We start from the raw sequence: 21,363 nt of genomic DNA on the forward strand, positions 1-21,363 counted from the left end.
TAAGTAAGTGGCTTAATGAAAAAATAAAGAACTGTTTGACTTTCCTCATTTTCTCAAAACCCTTAATCTACTTTGTTGCAAGAAAATGTCTCTTAACAGAAGGAAAAAAAAACATTCAGCTGGACAGGTGAAATCTGAAACAGGTGACAGCATGCAAGAAAGGCTGCTGTGGTGAAAACTGCTATTACAAACATTCCAATTGGGATATCATTTCTGATTTCTTTTATCCCAGTACAGGATAAGGAAAAAAAAAACAAACTACAATGGTCTTATGTCTGTAACTGAAATTAAAAAGGAAGTTTTCAGTACAGCATAACCACAAACCAATGTAAGCAACAGTTTATTAAAAATGCCATACCAAATGGCACCCTCCTGCCAAGCACATATATAGCCAGAATGTCAGTATTTTCTAACATAATGCAATACTTCAGGCCCAAGGATAGCCAGTAACTTTGTGACCAGAAAGCTTCTCTCCTTTGGAGAACATTTTTTAGTATCATGTCAAGATGAATCCAATACAAATTTTCAGGCTCTATGAACCAAATAGCTTTAAGACTGTATCACTTCAAGTGCAGACTCCAAGGTTTGAGTCTATCCTGTTGAAAAGACATCTTCCTCTCCACTGACTTCTTTTGGTTAACAGGTTTATGGTGAAGATGAAAGTTCAAAATAAAATCTGTTACTTTTCCTAGCAATACCTGGATTCCCTGATTCTCCAGAGACTGCTGGTTAGGTTACTGATCAAATCCTCAAGAATTTCCTTCATGTACTTATCAACCTACAATTAAAAAGAAAAGAGCATACATGAAACAAACAAGGCGCGTGCATCTATCCTGCCCTCTGAAAACAAGATCCTTTTGGACAATAAAACCTGCTTTTAGCCACAGCAGATAAACTAATGCTCGCCAGAGCTGACTCTGCAAGCTTATTTTGACTTTGCTTTAGAAGTGCCTTTCTCTGCACTGCTTCAGGGCTTAGCACTGTGACAGTCCTTTACCAACAGGACGGTTTAGATGCAGCACCAAACACGTATTTACAGGAGAAGCAGTTGCCCTTTGTTGAAGGATCAGAGTTCACAAAGATCAGCCTTGCTGGGAAAAAGGATTTGCAAACCCAGTTTCAGGCCTTTTGGATATATAGTATGGGCACATCATGAAAGTCACTTATTCCTGAGACTTGCCAAAGCAGAATTACCCTCAAACTGATGGAACATCGTCGTCAAATGAGTTTCATCCTGTTTCAGAATTGAGGAACCATATCTAGATGCTGTTGCTTTAGAAATGCATCTTCAGCTACAAGGACTTCTGAAAAGTTTCTCATAAGCAATATCAAAGCCATATCACAGAGAGGAAAGACCGCACTTTAAGTGTCAAGTCAGTCAAACTTTAAGAATGGCCACACAAAGTCTGCAATATCCTTTCACACATAGGAGGCAGCTACAAAAGCTCTGTGCATTTTCCACCTCATCCACAGATTTAACAAACTCTTTCTTGAGAACAACATCTCACCTCTTCCTGCACAGCCTTTCACAAGATACAGCTTTGCCAAGAGGATCTTTGAGATGCTCCAGGGTTAGCAGCAACCCACCGCTCTATATTTTACAGCTCACTTACCATTGACTTGTCAGTGACCAAGGCATTCCAAATGCTGGTCATTGCCTGTCGAATGCCCAGGTTGGGGTCAAACTGGTAGCGGTAGAGCCGGGGAAGAAGCTGGGGCAAAAATGGAGCCAGCTGCTCTCCAGCCTTGGCAGCTATCACATTGAAACCAAAAGCTGCTCCCTAAAAAGGTAACAAAAGAATATTTGATGAAGGAAAGCCCAGAGAGAAGCTACTCAGTACAGGCAGTGCAGTGACTACCTCCAGTGACTTCATCTATGCTTCCTGACTTGCTATGTCAAAAGCTGCCACCCAAAACCTCGCTGAAGGGATTTCAAAGGATTTACTGTTTGGGTCACAGTCTAGGAAAGTCAAATTCCCAGTTATGACCAAGGACCAAGATGTTGTAGACAGTGTAAGGAAAACAGAGGCATCATCTGGCAAAGTCCTGCACAGCTTGGCACGGATGGAGCACAGACTTCCAGATGTCCCATTCAACTTAAATGACTGCAATTTCCTCAAATGCCAGAGCTCAACCTCAAGTAGCTGATTAGATTTTCTTTGACTTATCCTGACTGGTGAAATTCCACAAGGATGATGAATCTAGCTATGTTCCTGTGCCTCCTGGAATCCCAGGACAGAGAGAGAGCTAATGTTGGAGCTTGTTTTTTTTTTTGCACTAAGTCACCAGAGACTTGAAACCTCAGGTAAGGAGCACAAAAAGAGCGTGGAAGGTGCACTATAGATGATGCCTACTTATTATTATTATTATTATTTTGCTCCAAGGGACAAAACAAGTTCTTCCATGTGTATGTAAAACCAGTGAAGCAGTTGCGAAGTTAGGGCTTGGTAAAGTTTATTTTGCTATGCTTTTTTTTTTTTCCAGGAAATGTATCCATCAGTCTTCTGACTTTTCTAAGGGTCCCAGTAGCTTTAAAATACAAAGGTTTTAGCACTAGGTAAGTTAAAAAAAAAAAAAAAAAAAAAGGACACTACTTTGGCAACAGTGGTTAAACCAGTGCATTTTCAACCTGGTTTCTAGCATCTTGTTGCTGAATACTTTTTTTCTGTGATTTGTTATGTAACAAGGCTCATTATCTCTGGCAGGTGAAAACTCATCCAGTTTTGAAAATGTTATCTCACTGCCTGAACACATCAAGACCTGGCCCCTAAATGCTCTCAAAAATGAAAGGAAAGGATCACAGCTGATTCAGAGTGGAATGCAAGATGATATAAACTATAAACCATGTGATACCAACGTTTTGTTGTAAGAAGTAATCCTAAATTTGCTTCTCTGGCTGCCGAATTTGCATTGAACCTGACACTAAAGCACCAACACGTGGCTTCCACATGGATCATATAACCGAGCTAGAGAAATGCAGTTACTGTTTCCAGAGCTCACAGAGGGAATGAAAGTGGTATAAAAACAGTAAATTACCTTCCGAGAATTCCACATGGCATGATGGTTGGCCAGATTCATGAATTTGTATACCAGGTCTGGCTGATTGAGATCACTAGCCAGTGAGCAAAGCTCCTTGTAGGTAGAAAGACCTTGACTTTGGAAAGCAGAAAGGAAATCAGTTATTTTTAGGGGAATTACTACGTTTAGCTACAGATACACCACAACAGACAAATCAGAGCCGAAAGCACAGAGCGAAGTGAACTCCCTATCAGCATTACATTACAGTAATTACAGTAACTTAAAGAACCAGAAGGAATGAAAAACACAGGAAGCAGATTTACAGGCAAGTGAATACCATTCCAGCACTGATTGCATGTCTTTCACTATGACTGTCATTAAACTTACCCATCCGGGGTTTTGCTCAGGCCACCCTGAAACACCACCGTTTCTCCTGTCATCTCATGTTTGGCTCTGGTGGAAAAGAGGTCCAGTGTTAACTTCACCAAATTCTATCGGACTGCATGCTACAGAACAAGTGAATTTGTTTTGCTCTATTACTTAGTACTTTCCCAATTCTAGTCCCACAAGCAAACAACAACAACAACAAAAGCACAGGGTACAGATGCACAAAGGTAAACACACTACAGGTAATCTGATTAACCTGTGGCACATGTAATGTTAATGAGAAGCTTCAGAACATTAGGATTTCGCTGTGTGGTCAGGAGCTAAGAGTCAAATACACTGAATGATGGCTTTTTATTTCAGACCAGACACAACCCACACCCTGAAGAGCACATGACTACTTGAGAATGAAAAAAATCCACTTTCCATGCATCTTCCTGTTCACCACCACTGGATCCCCCAAAATACAAGACTGCATTTTTTGTCATTCACGGTGGCCACACTCACACCAGGTTAGGCAGGATTAGGCTGTTGAAGAGCATTTCTAGCACTAATTCAACATGATTGTCAGCCAGGAGTCCTGTAGGACTGTCAGTTTTTGCACTAGAGCACAGAAGTGACCGTGAATAATCCTCCTCAACAAAAAGTGCGTTTCAGACACAGCCAAGTCTCTGTTTCTGCAACATTTACATTGTTCAGACTTGCTGCAGGAGGTCATTGTCCTTTGCAGTTACACAACGCAGCAAGTAGGAAATCTAACCAAACGCAAACTGATTTGAACTGCCTGAATCAGGACTGAATCATTATTTGGAAGCTTTGTTAAATTCAGAATGGAACAAAACTGGAACAACTTCACTCAAAATAAACTCTAAGCTGAACTAAGAAATGTCCTGGTTTGACTCCCCTGCAGTATGAGGATAACGGCTTTCCCTTGGCCACAAAGCATCTCTCCACCCAAAAGAAAGGCACATTTTTGTTCCCATCAGACACACAGCTCACAGTACTCTCTCACTTTGCACACTGTACCTTTTCCCAGTCATAAGGGTATCAACAAGTGTGGTGACTAGCTCTTGCTGGTCCTGTTCACTTCCTAGTTCATATATCAGCCCAAGACCTTTTGAAGCAACATCTTGACTAAGCTCTGCAAGAGATTTTACAAAGTAAAATTAAAGATAAGCATGTCATTAGTAATAAACAAATTTCAATAACCAGATCCAACCAAAATCACAATTAAGGAACAGAAACTGTGCTGTAGATCACAGCTCTCCATTTCACAGCAGAGCTAGTCTGGCACGACACAAATTTTGGATTCTGAAGCAGCAGTTAATTCCAAAGGCAAACCCCCCAGTAAACTGACATCTTCTTGTTAATATTGCCACTAGTGGTTTTGAAATAGCTGAGAGCATTCTAAGAGCTGCCAGTATTCTTACATGCTGCTGGCCCCTGCCCTCAAGTTCAGCAAAGGTAATAGCAACACTTTCTTCTTTAACTTCAGTGAGCTCTGGTTAGGCCACTGGATGCCATCCTTCCCACTAGCTGCCATGGGTGGACATACAAGCCAAAATACTGTTAGTTTGAAGAGGTCTCAGAGTTGCTGTCCATGCAGAACTCTGTGATACTTATTTTTCTGCTCAGAGCATGGCAGACCAAACAGTTTCTGTTATTACAGTCTGCAGGAGAAAATGCAGAAGATTTGTGCTTCATTAGCAAAGCACAGAAGAAAGCTATGTTTATTTTTGTATGTGACACCTAGGAAAGATCACAAAATCACTTGTACTATTTCAGAAATGTATGTTTCTAGAGTCATCATTTAATTTTGGCTGACAAAGAGGGTGTAGGTGACTTTCTACCTGTTAAAGATTCCCTCCATCTGTTAAGACCCCACTACAAGATAAAAAACTGTTGTGATAGTACTTACCATCGCTATCTGACAGAATTGAAACAAATGCACTTTGGATATCCTTGAGATGAGACTGAAAGATGAGAAAGAAGGACATTATTTTTATTTTAGGTTTAGTATCCTTTCTCTGAAAAGGAAGCCCCTAACAGGTAAACAGAGGTTACCGTATCAGTAGAGTTGTCTATCTGAGCTACAACTGTGACAAAAACTGCTGTCTTTTCAGACTGGTAAGCAACAGCCTGATTGACATCCACAGAACATAACAGTAATTTGACCAGAACTTTTTTTTTTTTAATAGTTATCATGTCATTAGTAAACCACATACTTTATTTTCCTTGTTTAATGCACAGCAGTAGCATGTCATAAGTCTGACTTGCAGCCAGACAGGACTGTCCCCTGTGCAAGGGACAGCCTTCCTTCATCCTCAAACTAGAGGATTTTGCCACCTCCCACAAGATTTCACTGTTAGGTGAGTATAATACATGGCAAGGTTTTAAAAGTAGCAGCTTAAATTAGCAAAGCATCTTGTCTTCCAAAGCTCTTTATCAATTGCCTGCAGAGCACAAAGTGGTAACCTGGTCTCATCACAGCCTATAGTATCTCTGTGTGAAGAGAGGATATTTCTGTTGGGAATGCTTTAAGTCTTTCTTTGCATAGGATCTTTCACATTTTGGGACTGCCATAACAGACAAACCCACTAAATACAAGATTTTCAAAGTACACCACAAATATTAAGTATATTAAGTGTATAACTTCTGCTAGGTAACAAAGTTGTGGTGAACTCTGTGAAACAAACAAGCCCAGGAATTCCATCTAGGTTTCCAATTTCTTCCCCTTGCATACCTCCTTTTAATATTTTCCGAAGAGAAATCCTAAAAACTCTAAAGACACCCACGTATTCTTTCTAATGGAAGATGCGCTGGCACTTTATCTTATAAAAGATATTTGCATCATGCTCACTTTGACCTGAGAACAAGTCAGATGCTTGCAAAGGTCCACACAGCCTCGTTCAGCTGCCAGCTAGTATGCTCCCATACTAACAAAAGACAAGCCTTGACTTAAAAAGACCTCAGTAATGACTGGAGCAGCACTGGGAAGGAAGAGGCAATGGAAGTGAAGGGGACGGAAAGGACAGAAAGGAGGCGAGCAGCAAAAATACGGACAAGGAGCAAGTGCTAGGAAAAGGGCATAGTCCTTACCTTAATTGCTTTGTGCGTGCTCAGCTTCTTCACCATTGATAGAAGCCAGATGCAAGCTGCTTGCCTAACATGTGGGTTGGGGCTGATAATGTGCTTGTTCAAAATTAGGTCTAGGACCCAGGGAACCACATCATTCACCTTCAAATCTAGCGGAGAAAAAGAAAGGTGGAGGGGAAGGAGGGAAATTTCAGAATCTGCCACCCTTATTTTTAATTTCCATGTAACATGCAGCAGCAATGAAACACCTGTCAGCCTATGAGTACTTAGGTGACATTTTAATCTCTACTTATTCAGAAAAAACTTCAGTGTAGTCTCTGGGAAAGTATTTCTTGTAAAAGAAACACGGAACAGAGTTATCCTAACCCTTCATGGAAGCGTTGCAGAGCCTGTGGCTGAGGAGATGTACCACTCATACTGCATATGATTCAGTGCACTACTTTTGCATGAGTGTGTGCATGCATGCATGCTATGGCTCCAAAATCCTGGAGCAAAGGCACAGTTTGGTTTCTACATACTCAGCTTTGTGTACACTTGAGATCTAAGACCACTCTCCCAACATTAATACCCTGTTTGCAGGTCTGAGGCTGATACGTACAGCTGTCTGTTTCAGAGCTAGCATTTTGTCAAGTTCTTATTTCAACTGACACCGAATCTCAGTCCTTAAACTGCTCCATCTACCGTATCTGCCACTTAATCCAAGCGCTGGTCCAAGTCGTTGGAAAAGAACTTGCAATTTAATCTTATAATCCTATTTTCCAATGCAGTCTTCAAAATGCTATTTTTAAAGATTTGTGTATGTTAAACCTGAAGCTAACTTAACATGGGAAACCGAAATAAAAAAAATAAATGCAGTGTCAAGCAACAATTAATTAGATTTCATCAAGAAGCTATTTAAAAAGTATGTGAAATAAAGTCTTCCACCCTTTGTAGACGGGCAGAAATGACTTGTTTGTAACAGCACCGCACAACACAGAACATTATGCAAAGTGCAGGGGAAAATGTCTCTTTACTTCTTACCATTACAAATGAAACATCACAGAGACAAAGCCAGTGTTAGGCCAGAACTGTGAGATTTCATGTTTCTCAACCCAGCCCCCGTGATTAGGAAGACCTACCTGGAGGGGGTATATATTCCTCCTCTGTTACTGTCCATGCATCACGTGCAGCCACTGAGCTGGTTCCTACAGCAGCACTGGTAATAGCTTCACCAACAGTGAACTGCAGTTCTATTTGTTTAGCCTGAAAAACACAACAGAGCCTCACTGACTACCAATTAAACAAACAACAAAAAAAAAATTGTGGCATTTGTTCTACAAAACCACAGCCTTTTCCCCAACTTCAATTCTCAGCACCAATTTACAATAAGACCACACTTTTGTTGAACTTCTAAGACCAGCTGGTGACTCAGACACCTTGAAGCTGATGTAAACTGTGCCAGTGTAGAAGTCTCCAAAACAAATGGTAAGAGCTAAAATTATCACACCTGGATTTCCACACTTATTTTTACTACATGCCTCCTGTAAAGCACTTGACAGTCTCTACACAAGCTTAAATCAGTGAACAGAAAATTGGAGACATAGGTTTGAAATAACACTATGTTAGAACAAGATCATCAGACATTAACAAAAATTACTGTGACTCTAAGAGAGGAACAAATTTGTCTTTCACATGAAAAACAGCCGTTATTTTGCTTTGCTTTGTCCTCTTTCCACTATTTTCCTAAGATCTCAGGAACAGAATGTGCAGAACTCTGCCAATTTTTTGTCACTATTTATGATGAATCTTTTGCTCTAAGAACTTTTTTCCAAACCTGCTGTGTACCTTCTAGATTGCTTGCCTTACTCTCTGGAAGTCCAAAATGCTCATGCATTTGGACAAATAGGTCCTTAGCAGTCTAAGATTTTTTTTTTCTGAAGCACACGTTTTATAAAGGAAGTTGTAATGTCTTCAAGCAGTTCCAGGAGATAAACACAGCACTCAAAACCATAATTTGGTAGATGTGTACACAATGTTCTTACTATTCTTGCTTGTTTGATCACATCAGACGGGAGCACTCAGCAAAGCCAGCCTGTTTCATACTCAATAGATGCTTCTACAGCTCCTACATGAGCACGACCAAGGAAGGAAGACAAAAACAAGCTATAAAGAGCACACTTCCTATTTAATTTTGCTGTCTGGCACATTGCAGAATGTATAGCAGCTCTGCAGTACTGTGAAAAAATACACTGCACTAAAAACCATGTGGATTAGACTGACAAAAGATCTTATTATAAAGAAAGTTGCTAATTCAAGGGAATAACAGCAGCTGACGTACTTCTGATGAAAAGGAACATGAAAGGAACTTTTAGGGTGTTTTTGAAGGCCAAAATACAGACCTACGGCTTCATTGCTACAAGCACTGAATATTTTATGCATATTGGTAGTCCTCATCTCAGAGACTAGGGCAGAAACCTCAACTGCAAGTTTTTAAACTGTGGCATAGAACATTTTATAATTTTACAATCCCCAAACCCACCTCTGCTCCCTATTTCAAACCAGCTTCAAAACAGTAAGAGACAGTATTATGAGAAGACAGCTGCCTTTGGAAACCTTGCACCAGAGTATACTGAAAGCATTCAAATGGAAAAATTCATTGCAGTATAAAGAATAATACATTGCTAGTCCCTCACCTCCACAGAATCCATTAAACCTTGCAGCAGTAATTTCTGGTGAGGAAAATCTTCATCTCCCACAGGAAAGTAACCTAATGTTTGTATTGCTCGTTCCTTCATCTTAAATACAAACAAAACAAGAATAACAATCACATTATTTTCCTGTAAGTCCAGAAGATAGCCTTTCCTTCTCCTTCTCATCGTCTTTCTGAAGCTTCACTTAAGGTCTCTCTTAATAGACTTGCAAGAGACTTACTAGGTCAATTGCTCCTCTCTTCCAAAACACAGCTTTTCCATACGACACAACCAAAACAAATCTCATGTTACCTTTGAGTATTATTCTCCAGAAGATATTTTAATTTTTCTAGAATTAAAATCACCCCCTTTCACAATTCTCACCCCATTAGCTCCTACTTACAAATATGGAAAGCACATTCAGTCAACTGCTAGGCAGTGCTGGATTTTCTGAAAACCCTTACTCTAAGTCTGATTCAATAAAGCCAACACTTGGTCTAACAAGGTTCAGTAGGCACTTCTTTAAAATTCAAGGCTGAGTTTGGCATTAACATAAACCCAAGGATGGAGCATTCCAGAAATGAACAAGAATCATAACATTGCAAAATCTTACCTTATTTGTTTCCTTGCTGGAAGGGATTCGGGCCAATAAGCTTTCAACAAGCTGCAGCTTTGTAAACCCTGTGCCTTCACTGGGGATTGGCAAGGGGCCATTCCTGCCAATCTCCCCAAGAGCCGTGCAGGCAGCCACCACAAGGAAGGGAGAGGTGCTGTCCAGAAAAGAACCTACATGAAAAAGTAAACAGGATGGCTTTGATCTTGTTCTATTATTTAGCAGTGGGCAGCCAGGCACTTATATTTTACTCAGGCAAGGTGTTTATCTCCTCTACAGCTGGTAGGAAGCATTATGCAAGAACTTATCAAAGTGAGAGGAGAAATCGGGAGGAGCCTAGGCAGTGGCACTGCTCCTAATTGTGCTATGTTGGTCAATGAGCAAAGAGTCCACCTATTTCTTGCTGAAAAGGGTTATGCTCATACATCTCATCATACGGTAAATTTACAGGCTGTAAATTTTGGAACACAAAATGAACTCAAGGTAATAGCATGAGCTGAATATCTTAGAAAAATCCTCAGCCTGGGGTGGCTGAAAAACAACTGTTACATGCAGCAAAGTCTTAGGTGGGAAGTTACCTATTGTCTCTGTCGTCAACTTTATGAGCTCTTCTTGCTCCGGCATGACTGCAGTGTTTGGTTGTTCTATGTCATGTAGCTCCATTGCTCTGACTTTCCGTTTGGCCAAGTACCTTCCTACTGTAAACCCCAAAGCCAACAAGGATCCATGTTGGACCTCCGGACTCTACAGACAACAACAATGCAGAAAATCTCATTTTCAAAGCAAGTAACACTTTGCACACAGCACTAATTTAAAAACGCATATGGACAAGCCAGCTGGGGAGCACCCTGAAGAATGTGGAGTTCTAACATACAGCGCAACAACAGGGTGCTTAATACTGCTCATGTTCTCTGCTGGAGTCCTTTAGGACAAATTAACAGAACTCAGAAGAGATTTAGGAGGACAGATTCAGAATTTATCACCGGAACTCACATTCCTAAACCCTTGGTGGTTAGGCCAAAAAAAAACAAACAAAAAAACAAAACAGTAACAACTCATGATTTTTAAGTACAGACTTAGCAAGGTGAATTTAGATAATGCTATACTCTCTACTTGAAAACAAGACGTGCAAAGATTATGAACACAAAATGTATTTTTTTTTTTGGTAATAAAGGGGAATTACTTTAGATTTGCATTGCTGACACAGACAGTATACTTGGCCTACTAATATTGATGACAGCACCCCTACACAGTCTGGTAGGCAACAAAACTGTGATAACTAATTATTACATTTAAATGTCAAGCACATTAATTTTTCCAGTTCTGATTTGGTGCTGAGACTATCTAATGGCAGTGTCTTCTCCCACAGGTGAATTCTTATAAAAGGATATATATATATATATATATTTTTTTTTTTTTTTTCAGAAATAAGCTGTGAGACTTAATTGCTACCTTAATTAACAAAAAGAGGGGAAAAAAAAAAGGAGAGGTGAGGGCTTAACTCTGCAGCCAGGACAGGATCCTCAAAACCCAGCTTTTAGTCCCCTGGGGGGCTGAAAGCTGCCAAGCCTCACACAGTCAAGGACACTGAGCAGGGCAAGCCCTGCAGCAGTGGGATGCCCTCAGGTGATGTGACGCCACAGGGCGCTACAGCTTAGCTAGGGGAGGGACATACGTAACAAAATAGGCATTTTCTTAGTTCTGTGGGTGCCTTTAACCACCCACAAATACAGAATCAGGAATGTGGTGGATATAAGTAGTATAATCTATTACCTTTCAAAAATACAACGAATATCTGGGGGGCTAAAACTGGTGAATACATTGACTGCACTGGCTTTGCTTACAAGTAGTGTCTTCAAGAAACCCTCTTACTAACATGAACAGCAGCTTCAGGGATTAATTTATTTAAAGATCCGTTCCACTCACCTACATCAAAAATCCCTTCCAACCACCCAACTAGAAACCAGCCAGTTAATTTTACGCTCAGATTAAGGCTAATACATCATGGAAACACTGAGAGAGGTTCAGATTTCCCACCAGCTACATGACACTAAAAAGCCCAGCAGGAAGCAGACAAAGGAAGGTAGTTACATGATTGTCTTTTGTCATCTTGATCAGCTGCTCCACAGAGGCCCTAAGCTCATTTCCAGACATTGTAGACAGCACTACAGAATAAAACAGGGCAGCAAGCTCACGCATTTCTTCTTTGTTCGTGTTCATCAGGCTCTGTGGGAGTTGTTAATAAGAAACAATAACTTCTCAGTCTGTTCATACAGAGGTCCAAACTTACAGCCACAATCATCATGCAGCAGCACAAATAGTATTTCATTCTTTAAACTGAGAGTACTATCACCTAGTAAGAACCAAAGCATTAAATTGAGCAAAGCATTCATTACACGCTTAACTTTTAGCAGGAAGATTACCACTAGCCACAGGAGGGCTAATCACCAGCTCTCAGTTAAACATGTTGACAGAACGCTTTGCTGAATTTTGTTTTCAAAGAAAAGCTTCCACATTTCACATCTACGTGGAGCTTAGAAACCCTATGGAACTGCGAAGACACCATTTTTTCCCAACCTACCATAAGCTTCCATTTCCTTTCTATTAATCAAAGAGGAAAAAAAAAAGCCTGTAGAGGTTAAACCACTTAAATGTAATGACAACCAAAAAGAAAAAACAAGTGTCCAGGAAATCACAGCCCTCAGTACAAATCTACCCATTTCATATTGGAGATGTTTTATTATTTAAATTGCCAGAAAGTTGAATTTTGGAAGCCTCAGGCCATTTGTTAAGATATAATCTTACGTCTTCCATTAATTTGAGGTATAATGCAACAAACTCACGTCCAGAATTCATACACTAAGCTTTAAATTACTTGGGTTATCAGAAATAATACAAAAATGAGCCAAGTGAAAAACCAAGATAGGAGACCTGTCAAGCTCTTGAAATACAATTCTAATTTCAACTCTAAACTTGTATCAGATCATGTTACTGACTTCTAACAAGCCCTTGGAACCATTCCTTCCACTTGGCAAAGTGAAATCACACAAAAGATGATTTATAACTGGAAACTAGGTAGTATCAATTACCATCCCTAGAAGCTTGCTAATGGATATCAGACCAAAGAAAATGAAGGGTTTCCTGCAAATGAGGAGCGATACTGGAAAATATATTTTTTTAATTTTTATTTTTTGGTTTTGGTTTGTTTTTAAGTCTTAAGCTCTTCTCTGAAGCTCATGCTTGCACTTGAAAAGAGACGCATTAAATTGCGGGTATCAGCAGGATGAATTATTATAATACATTCTATTTTGTATTTTTTTTTTTAGGTTGACCAAGTATTTTTTGCTGACAGATTCCCCAAACAGAAGCAAAGGCAATCTGTAAGAGTGTAGTAAAGCCTGATTAAATTGAATCATTAAAAGAAAGGTTCCAAAGAAACTTTCCAAGAACAGAGTCTAAACAAAGGTGAATTCCCTTTGGTTTATTGCCCACCAGGCTCCTGTTGATCAGCTTTTTGTATGGGGCTAATAAAAAAGAACAACAAAAAAATTCCTTAAGAAGCGCTCTAATACAATCAGGAACCTAATTCATCTCATTTTCTGAGAGGACTGTCACAGCTTCCAACTGGAATATACCTATTTATAATCCATTTCTTCAAAAATTTCCATTTTTTTTTTCCCAGTTTTCTTTTGCTGTTTTAACAGATCTTCCAGTCAAGACAAAAACTGACTATTCCAAGAGGATTAATGACGTAGATTACCTGGAACACACACATAGGTCGATGAACAAAATCACTAACATCAAAGAAGCAAAAAAATACTTCTTTCTACCCTGTTCCATGTAACACCTCATCAGGTGTTGACTGTACATAGAAACATCAGATTTTGAAGTAAGTGCATACTTTACATCAAAGGAAAATGCCAAATTTTGCTCATGCTAAGCCTCCTCTACCCCCAACCCCAAAACATAACGGAGAGAGGGAAAAGAAAAAAAAAAGTTAAGAAAGACTTTTTCAACATACCTTTATCCAATCCATTTTGTCTACAAATCTGGTGGCTAGCTTTTCTGGATACACTGAAACAACTTCCAGAAGACAATACATGACTGGCAAACCTGAACAGTTATTAAAAAAACAGGTTATTAAGAATAGCAGTATTTAAAACCATCAAACAATCAGTAATAAAAAGAAATAAGAAATACCAGCCATTTCAATGTATCCATATGCAATTTGCCAGGGATACCAAATAATACATAAAAGTAGGTTATTCTGTTTCTTTGAGATACTAGGTAAACTCACAGCAGCAAGCATTTGGGTAACAATTTTTTCTAAAGGTTTTCAAGCACTTCAAGACTACGCTTATCACAGGTATGTGGTTATGAGAACAACAAAGACAACATTCACTGTTGAGGAAACCGCTGTAGACAATGGCTTCACAATTTTAACAAACTATGTCAACTGATGCTGCAATTTTACTGTCCCACTTCCTCTAACCTATGCAGCAGCATAGAAGAGAACAAGTTTACGCTGAAGACTATACGGTCTGTGTTGCAACTGTGTGATTGCTGAAGCCAAGTTCAAAGTACTGGGGGTGTGGCAACTCATTTCTAATAAATGACTTCGTAAAGATGCCGCTCCACACAGTTTCTTACCTCCAACACCAGCTAACAGCTGCTGAAGAAGGCCAATATATATCTGTACAGGGTTGGTTTCTACACTTTTTGAAGAAGAGGAGGAAGAGAAAGATATGTGGTTGCCAGACATGAGGTTTCTAATGTAACGCCCAATGGCTGGGGCATGATCTTGCATATCTGCCAAGCTCTGTGAGGTTGGTACCACGCCTGCACTGTGAGCAAGACACATCCGCAGGTAAAGAACAATCTAAGAAGAGAAGAGAAAAACATAGGATTCTTGTGAATATAACAGCACTTGGGAAACCATAGAGGAGAAAAAAATACAACATATTCCTTGCTCTTTTTAACATAATCAAAACAAGACAGTTCCTTCTTCAATCAACTCAAGACAGAAAAGTCAGCAGCAACAAAGTGCAAGAAAATTTAGGATCAGTTCCTGCAATATGCTTGTGTAAGCAGACAATCCTACAGTGCCTGAATCACATTCAAAAGATTAAATCTTAAACACCGTTTTGGTTTATCATAAGCTGATGCAATCTGCTTGCAGGCTGTTCAGCCTGTACTCTATACCAATCTGGCATGCATCCAATGCAACTCAATGCATTACCAACACAGATCTTGCATCACATCTGAATTTCTGTCTCCAGCTCAATGAAGCCAGGGCATCTGCCATGAAAAGAACAGCCTCAAGGAGCATAATGGGGCTTATGTAGAAGATTGTCAGTTCCTTCCTTTAAGAAGGTATTACATTAGGTCTGCTTCAGAAAGCAGTGGAGCAGCCCTACTAGTACCACCCCTCCTAAACCTTTGTGCAAATTCTCTTCAGACCTCTTTTTAAGGACAAAGGAATAACGTGAGGAGAGTTAATCCCAGTATCTGTTTATACAAGGAATTCTGGAATGTGCTGTGACTTAGCATAACCGTTAGCTTCTTACATTGTCCTTTAAATAAATAATGGTAAACACATCGAAGGAAGAGAATACAGACAATTACCTCTCCAAATGTGGCAGGATTGAAAGGCAAGGCTGCAGTCCCAGTCATATATTTAGCTGGAGTTTTCATTCGGTGAGAGGCCTAAACAACAGAGTATATTAAGAGCAGGACGTTCAGATCCATGAACAGCAGAGATGTTGGAAAGGTCAGTGAAATTTTGCTGTGTTTATCCTCCACTTAGCAACTGAAAATGTACAGCAGAATAAAAAAGGCACAGTGCATTTGATAAGGAGTCCTAAAGCATATTTTGGGTCCGTCAGCTTGTTCTCTCTCTCTGAAATCAGAAAGTGGAAATTCTGAATTCATGAGAGAGAGCTGCAGGGCAGGCTGGTGGAGGGACAACATTCTTCCCCTCACCGAGGCAAAACAGAAAGTGTTTTAGAATTCAAAACCAAAATACCTCAAAATTCCAAACTCAGAGGCTCCCAAACTGCCGGGCAGCCAGGAGCCGTGAAGACTGCAGCTCTAACTGGGGAGGCTTCAGAGAAACTAGGCTTCCCCAGTACTGGGAAGTGAGCACCTTGTGCTGCACCAACCAGGACCAGGATGTCTTTAAGACCCTGCTACCTGCTTAGTAGAAGGCTGGTGCAGCGAGCAAGCAACTCATTTCCATGAAAACATTAGCTTTGACAAGGAAGAATATTCCAGCAGAAAAACACCCAAAACCAGAAGGTTTCCAGCAGTATCTACTACCAATGCTCCAGAAAGGCATGTCAGTATTTTCTAGTCAATATGCACTTAGATGGAAGGGCTGGATTCAGTAAAGAAGCTTTGCACATGAGTTAGTCATATTTAAGTCAACAGATCCTCATCTCTTAATGTGCTCAGATCTTTTGTTGCACTGGAACCTCAGTGACATCCAGAGCCACCAGTGAAAGCATGGCTTAGTGAACCAGAAGATGACTTCCTTGAGGAGTGGGTTCCTTTCCACACTCAGCAGATCGTGCCCTACTCCTTAAAATAAACTTTCTTGTAAAGGAAGAGAAGGATGGTAACTTATGCAGGAAAGCCATTTTGTGCCTTGGCCTGTTGTGCCAAGCTATGCATACTCACTGAGTGACATTAACAAAACTCTAATAAATTTAAAAACATTACCTACATAGTGACAGGCATTTATTAGTAGTAAAACTCAGCCCTGGTTTCTTAATTTTTTATGCCTATATGAACAACCAGTAGCATGGATAAAAACAAATTTTTCCTAAAGCTTCACATACTTCAAACACCAGCAAAGTATAGCATTTCACAAGAAATATCTCATCTGTAGGTGTTTTGCAGTCACAGATCTCTTGCAAAACCAGACAAACTCTGATATTATACTTCTTAGATTTGTAAAAAAAAAAGACAACAAAACAGACAAATCAAAGGAAAAAGGAAGTGACACTTCACATCATCTTTATAGCTTGCAAGTCTGATATAGCTACTATACAGAGAAGTGTGTAATGCAGACTAGATTTTTAACACCTCTCCAGGAAAACTCAGTGTAAATAGGATAAACTCTCTGGTATTGGTTTTGTTACATCATTCCACTAGACTCATGAAAGGTCATGAAAGGTTACTTACATGGCCATTATTTTTACTGATTGCAAAGAAGATGAATAACCAAGCCTCTAAGGGAACAAACCAGACTTCTTCGTTTGTTCCAGTATCTTTCTTTCTCATCCCAGAACCCTTTTTCTATTTTATGCACAGTATTATTTTTCTCTGGCCTAACCAGAGGGTAACCTTCTTATCCCTGCCAAGATCATTTGTCAAACATACTGGATTGTCAGCCCTGAACACTGGCTTCCCTGTGTCACACATCTTCTGCACAAACAACATCACTGCAAAATAATCCCTTTTTTAAAGGATAAACTCTAGTGATACATTCCACTGAACACTTGGATCTCTTGTGATTATTGCCAGCAGAAATTTAACTGTGAGTGCTAACCTTGGCAGTGTGGTTCTTGTGATATTATGTGTGGTCTTCCCTCTGGTCTTAGCTAACTCTGCTCTTTAAAGGAGGTGAAAGAAATGGAGACTGGGATGGGAAGACCACCCCTACTACATACGTAAGCATCAGTGTTGTTATTTACTGGGACAGAAGCACTGTACCTTGTCTTGAATATAATGGACCATTTCAGGAAAGGAAGGCATCTGCTTCCCAGAACTCTCCTTTTCATTTTTACCAGGAAATGTTCTCAGCACCCGCTGTGCTTCTCCGTGTACCTCCTCCCGCCTTGAAGGAGAAAAGACAAGAAAGACATTATTTGCACAGAACAAATAGTCTCTAATGAGCAATGAGATCTTAGGAAACTGGGTAAGAGCGAACAGTTTTAAAATGAGAAGTGGTTTTCTGTAAGGAAGAAAAAAAGTCAAACATGTATTGGGACTTCCAATGATTTGTTTATTATACAGAGGCAGGAAGAAAAGGGTAGTGACGAGTGGCCCCCACAAAGCAGTCTGGACCAGCCCATTTCTGCTCATTTTATATCCTGGTAGAGTTCACTACCACTTTCTGGTTTCCACATCCTTGTTTTCCAATTCACCTCATCACTTCCTATCTACAAGCTTCAGCTAACACCTACCAGGCTTATTGCTCCCTACCTACCTGAAGATCAACTCCTAAAACAATGCTGACACTGCTATGACAAAGCAGTCTGTCTGTTTAACCTTCCTTTGTTATACAACAGCTATGCACATAAAAAACTGAGCAATTAAATAAGTTGGAAAAAAAAAACTCACAAGTGGCAAGAACAGATAACTGTGAATGAAATGATTACTCAAATTTAATGAGTCACCTGCTTCTCAGCAGCAAACGGCAACTTTCACACAGGCACAGTCCTGACTCTTTACAAGCCAAGCTAAAAACAGACTGCAACAGTTTGCCAGGAGAAAAGAATTTCTAGCCACTGTAAAGGTGGCCAGATTCACTGCAGTGCATTTTACTTTGCAATTGATCATTAGCACAGAACTGCAGAATGGTTTGGGTTGGAAAGGACCTTAAAGCCCATCGAATTCCAACCCCCTGCCATGGGCAGGGACACCTCCCACTAGACCAGGTTGCTCAATACCCCATCCAGCCCAGCCTTAAACACCGCAGTTCAGTGGAAACTAGAAAAAGAATCCAAGCCAAAAGTGGTGTAAGACATAGTAACAGCTGTCCACAGGTCCACCAACATTGCTAATACGGAAGGGCCAACTTCCAAATTACTATACTTGATTTTCATTTATTTTTTAGGGATGTACATCTGTGTGCATCTATATGCACAAATACATATTCCATCCAAATATATATTGGATCTTGTAAATACATATTTGGGTTTATATGTATTTGGATGAAAATAATTTAAAGGGAAAAAAAAAAAAAACTTACGGGTCTCCTGCAGCTAACAGCAGTAAGTATCTGGAAGGGATATGATCTGGAGGAAATACTGTGCTAGCAAATTTCACAGCCACTTGACGTACTTGAACTTCAGGCTTAAAGAAAACAGACACAAACATACAGCTGAGTTTTACATGAACATTCTAGTAACCTTCACTCATCAGTCATCTGTTTTGTCCTTCTGTACCAGCATAACTCATAGAGTTTGTACATTTTGAGACACTGTTTTTGCTAACTCTTCAAAGGGCAGGAAATGGTGAAAAGAAAAGGTAGCTTCTCATATATACCCAACTGGAGAATTAAATGCTAAATTAAATACATGCACAATCTGGAGAATTAGAAATTGGAGTTATCACTAATTCTTACACATCTGAACTGTCCCACTAAAGCAGCTTTGAAATTAAGAATGACACACATGAAACAAAACTGTGCTTAGGAGCAGCACAACCAGAAATATTAACTCAGGGAGGTCATTCTCTCTGGCGGCTTCAGTTAGTCTTAAAATGGTATTGCCTGGAGTCCCAGATCACTAGAGCACACAGGCAAGAGTCATCACCATGAAAATAGTCTCTTACACAGCTATTAGTGCAGCCACCAGAAATACAAGTACCTCTGCAGCAACCCTAAGTACCCATGCAAACATGTAGAACACAAAAGCCTCCCATTCTGAAAACTGAGGCCCAGACCTCTGGGGAATCCTGAACAAAAGTGAGATACTCAGTAAATCCTGGTTTCTTCTGGATTAGTGTCCCAAGGCTGAGCTCCTGGGCAGGCTCTCAGGTGCCTTATTTATTGTAGAAATCAAAAACCACTGGTATCGCTACTTCTCAGTTAGTTAGTGATCCTTTCTACCAAATTACTGCTTTCTTAAAGCACTTCAGATGGGGCTGTACCTGAAGTACCTACTTCTCAAGTTTCCTTAGGATAAGACTACGGGAGATACATGGCACAACTGTAGAAAATTTGTTTCTTTGTGAAATAAAACACAAACAAAAAAACTGCATTATCATCTTTTCTCCAGTCACTGCACCGTATTAAAAATATTTCATCTGAGTACACATCCCCTTCTCCCAAGTAATGTCTAACAGCAGTAGGAGAGAGATGTGGTCCAAAATAATACAATAATAAGTGCCAAGGAAGAGAAGACTGAATAGCTCTTGGAATCATAGAATATCCGAAGTTGGAAGGGACCCATAAGGAACATTGAGTCCAACTCCTGGCACCACACATGCTCCCCAAAAATTCATACCATATGACTAAGAGCATAGTCCATCTTCTTTTAAGATACCTAATTTTGATCTCCATGAAAATACCTTTATCAGATAAGAAGCTACAAGAGCTTCCATCAGAGTACGCTGTGCTCCTTCCAAGTTACTGTATGCTCCAACCATCATAGACAAAGCCTCCTGAATGGCAAGCCTTGTATCAGCATCTTCCTGTTGTACAAAAGTAAGAGTTTTCTGTCACTTTAAAGTGCACAGTGACAAGTACTAAGCAAAGCCAGTGCAAAATATTAATGATTTCCCAAAACACCACCAGCACCCACCTTACATAAGGCTTCAAAAAACTGCTGTACCAACGCTATATCCTTGGTAAAGAGCTGAGGCATTCGGCTGAAACAAGATATTTTTGTTCATGAACATTTGTTGTTTGTTTTTTTAAATTGTGATGTTTCACTTTTCATTGGTTTTCCCCTCACCTCACATTTTAACTGTCAAACAAAAAGAGCCAACACAGAAAGTCTGCCCTATCTTATCCATTTCCACCACATAGCAGAACACCCCTCAACACAGTTTGGAGACTAAGATATTCTCAGGACAAGAAATTAGATCACCAGCAAACCACTGAACATACCACTTGTCCAGCTACGTGCCCTCTAACCTTTACTGAACATCTCCTAAATTTATGCTTCTGGCAATCCACAAAGTAGAACCATTTTTTAAATTTTATGCATAATTCAAGACCTGCCATTAATCACTGCTAGCAAAGCTATTAGCCAAATGAATAGTTCACTTTACATCCCCAGAGATGTTACAAGAATGCTTATCTCTGCACTGTACACCCCATTGCAAAACTCGCAGGAGATGCAAGGTTTGCTTCTGATAAAAGCAAACAGATTACTCTGGAAAAAAATATTCAATGACCCGTTACTTAAATGGCGTTTCTGTTACCTGGAGAGTTTTCCAACTGCTGAATAAGCCATTGACAGCAATTTTGAATCCTTAAATGATAAAACAAATATAATTCAGCAAAAACAGGACTATATAAAAACTTATCTATCTAATTAAACATTCATTTTACATCTTGTCTCCAAAGTGCTCAAATAGGCTTTCATGGACAAAGAATCCTGGAACATAACCATACCCAAGAATAAAAGCATCAGATAGGAACAGAGGATGCATGCTTTTCCAAAAGAATCAGAAAATTACAAGCAGTGACAAAATGTAAGTTTCCCTTCTGGTCTCAATTAAATTATATGTTATTTACAGGGGAGCAGCTAAGAAGATTTGGCAAATGTAAAAAACAGTAGCTAAGTGAGACAGACATTTCACTGACCCTGAATACCACCTTTATAAAAAGGAAGCTGTTTGTGCAAT

At 39.8% G+C, this 21,363-nt stretch overlaps 1 protein-coding gene across 2 annotated transcripts in view; it reads right to left on the reverse strand.

The window, feature by feature from the left end:
- Positions 1-21,363, reverse strand: part of ECPAS (Ecm29 proteasome adaptor and scaffold) — a 61,167-nt gene that overhangs the window by 15,510 nt on the left and 24,294 nt on the right. For both annotated transcript variants that reach the window (XM_038170014.2, XM_027446211.3), the window contains exons 12-31: positions 20,938-20,987; positions 20,313-20,379; positions 20,080-20,202; positions 18,758-18,861; positions 17,497-17,620; positions 15,406-15,486; positions 14,431-14,659; positions 13,802-13,893; positions 11,872-12,006; positions 10,359-10,524; positions 9,781-9,953; positions 9,171-9,272; positions 7,617-7,740; positions 6,502-6,647; positions 5,321-5,375; positions 4,429-4,543; positions 3,406-3,471; positions 3,037-3,154; positions 1,614-1,781; positions 699-778 (exon numbers count right to left, since the gene is read on the reverse strand). In XM_038170014.2, coding sequence (XP_038025942.1) covers positions 699-778; positions 1,614-1,781; positions 3,037-3,154; positions 3,406-3,471; positions 4,429-4,543; positions 5,321-5,375; positions 6,502-6,647; positions 7,617-7,740; positions 9,171-9,272; positions 9,781-9,953; positions 10,359-10,524; positions 11,872-12,006; positions 13,802-13,893; positions 14,431-14,659; positions 15,406-15,486; positions 17,497-17,620; positions 18,758-18,861; positions 20,080-20,202; positions 20,313-20,379; positions 20,938-20,987 — 2,318 coding nt within the window. The remainder of the gene's footprint in view (positions 1-698; positions 779-1,613; positions 1,782-3,036; positions 3,155-3,405; positions 3,472-4,428; positions 4,544-5,320; positions 5,376-6,501; positions 6,648-7,616; positions 7,741-9,170; positions 9,273-9,780; positions 9,954-10,358; positions 10,525-11,871; positions 12,007-13,801; positions 13,894-14,430; positions 14,660-15,405; positions 15,487-17,496; positions 17,621-18,757; positions 18,862-20,079; positions 20,203-20,312; positions 20,380-20,937; positions 20,988-21,363) is intronic.

The sequence above is a fragment of the Anas platyrhynchos genome, chromosome Z (assembly GCF_047663525.1).
Source record: "Anas platyrhynchos isolate ZD024472 breed Pekin duck chromosome Z, IASCAAS_PekinDuck_T2T, whole genome shotgun sequence".
Taxonomy (NCBI): domain Eukaryota; kingdom Metazoa; phylum Chordata; class Aves; order Anseriformes; family Anatidae; genus Anas; species Anas platyrhynchos.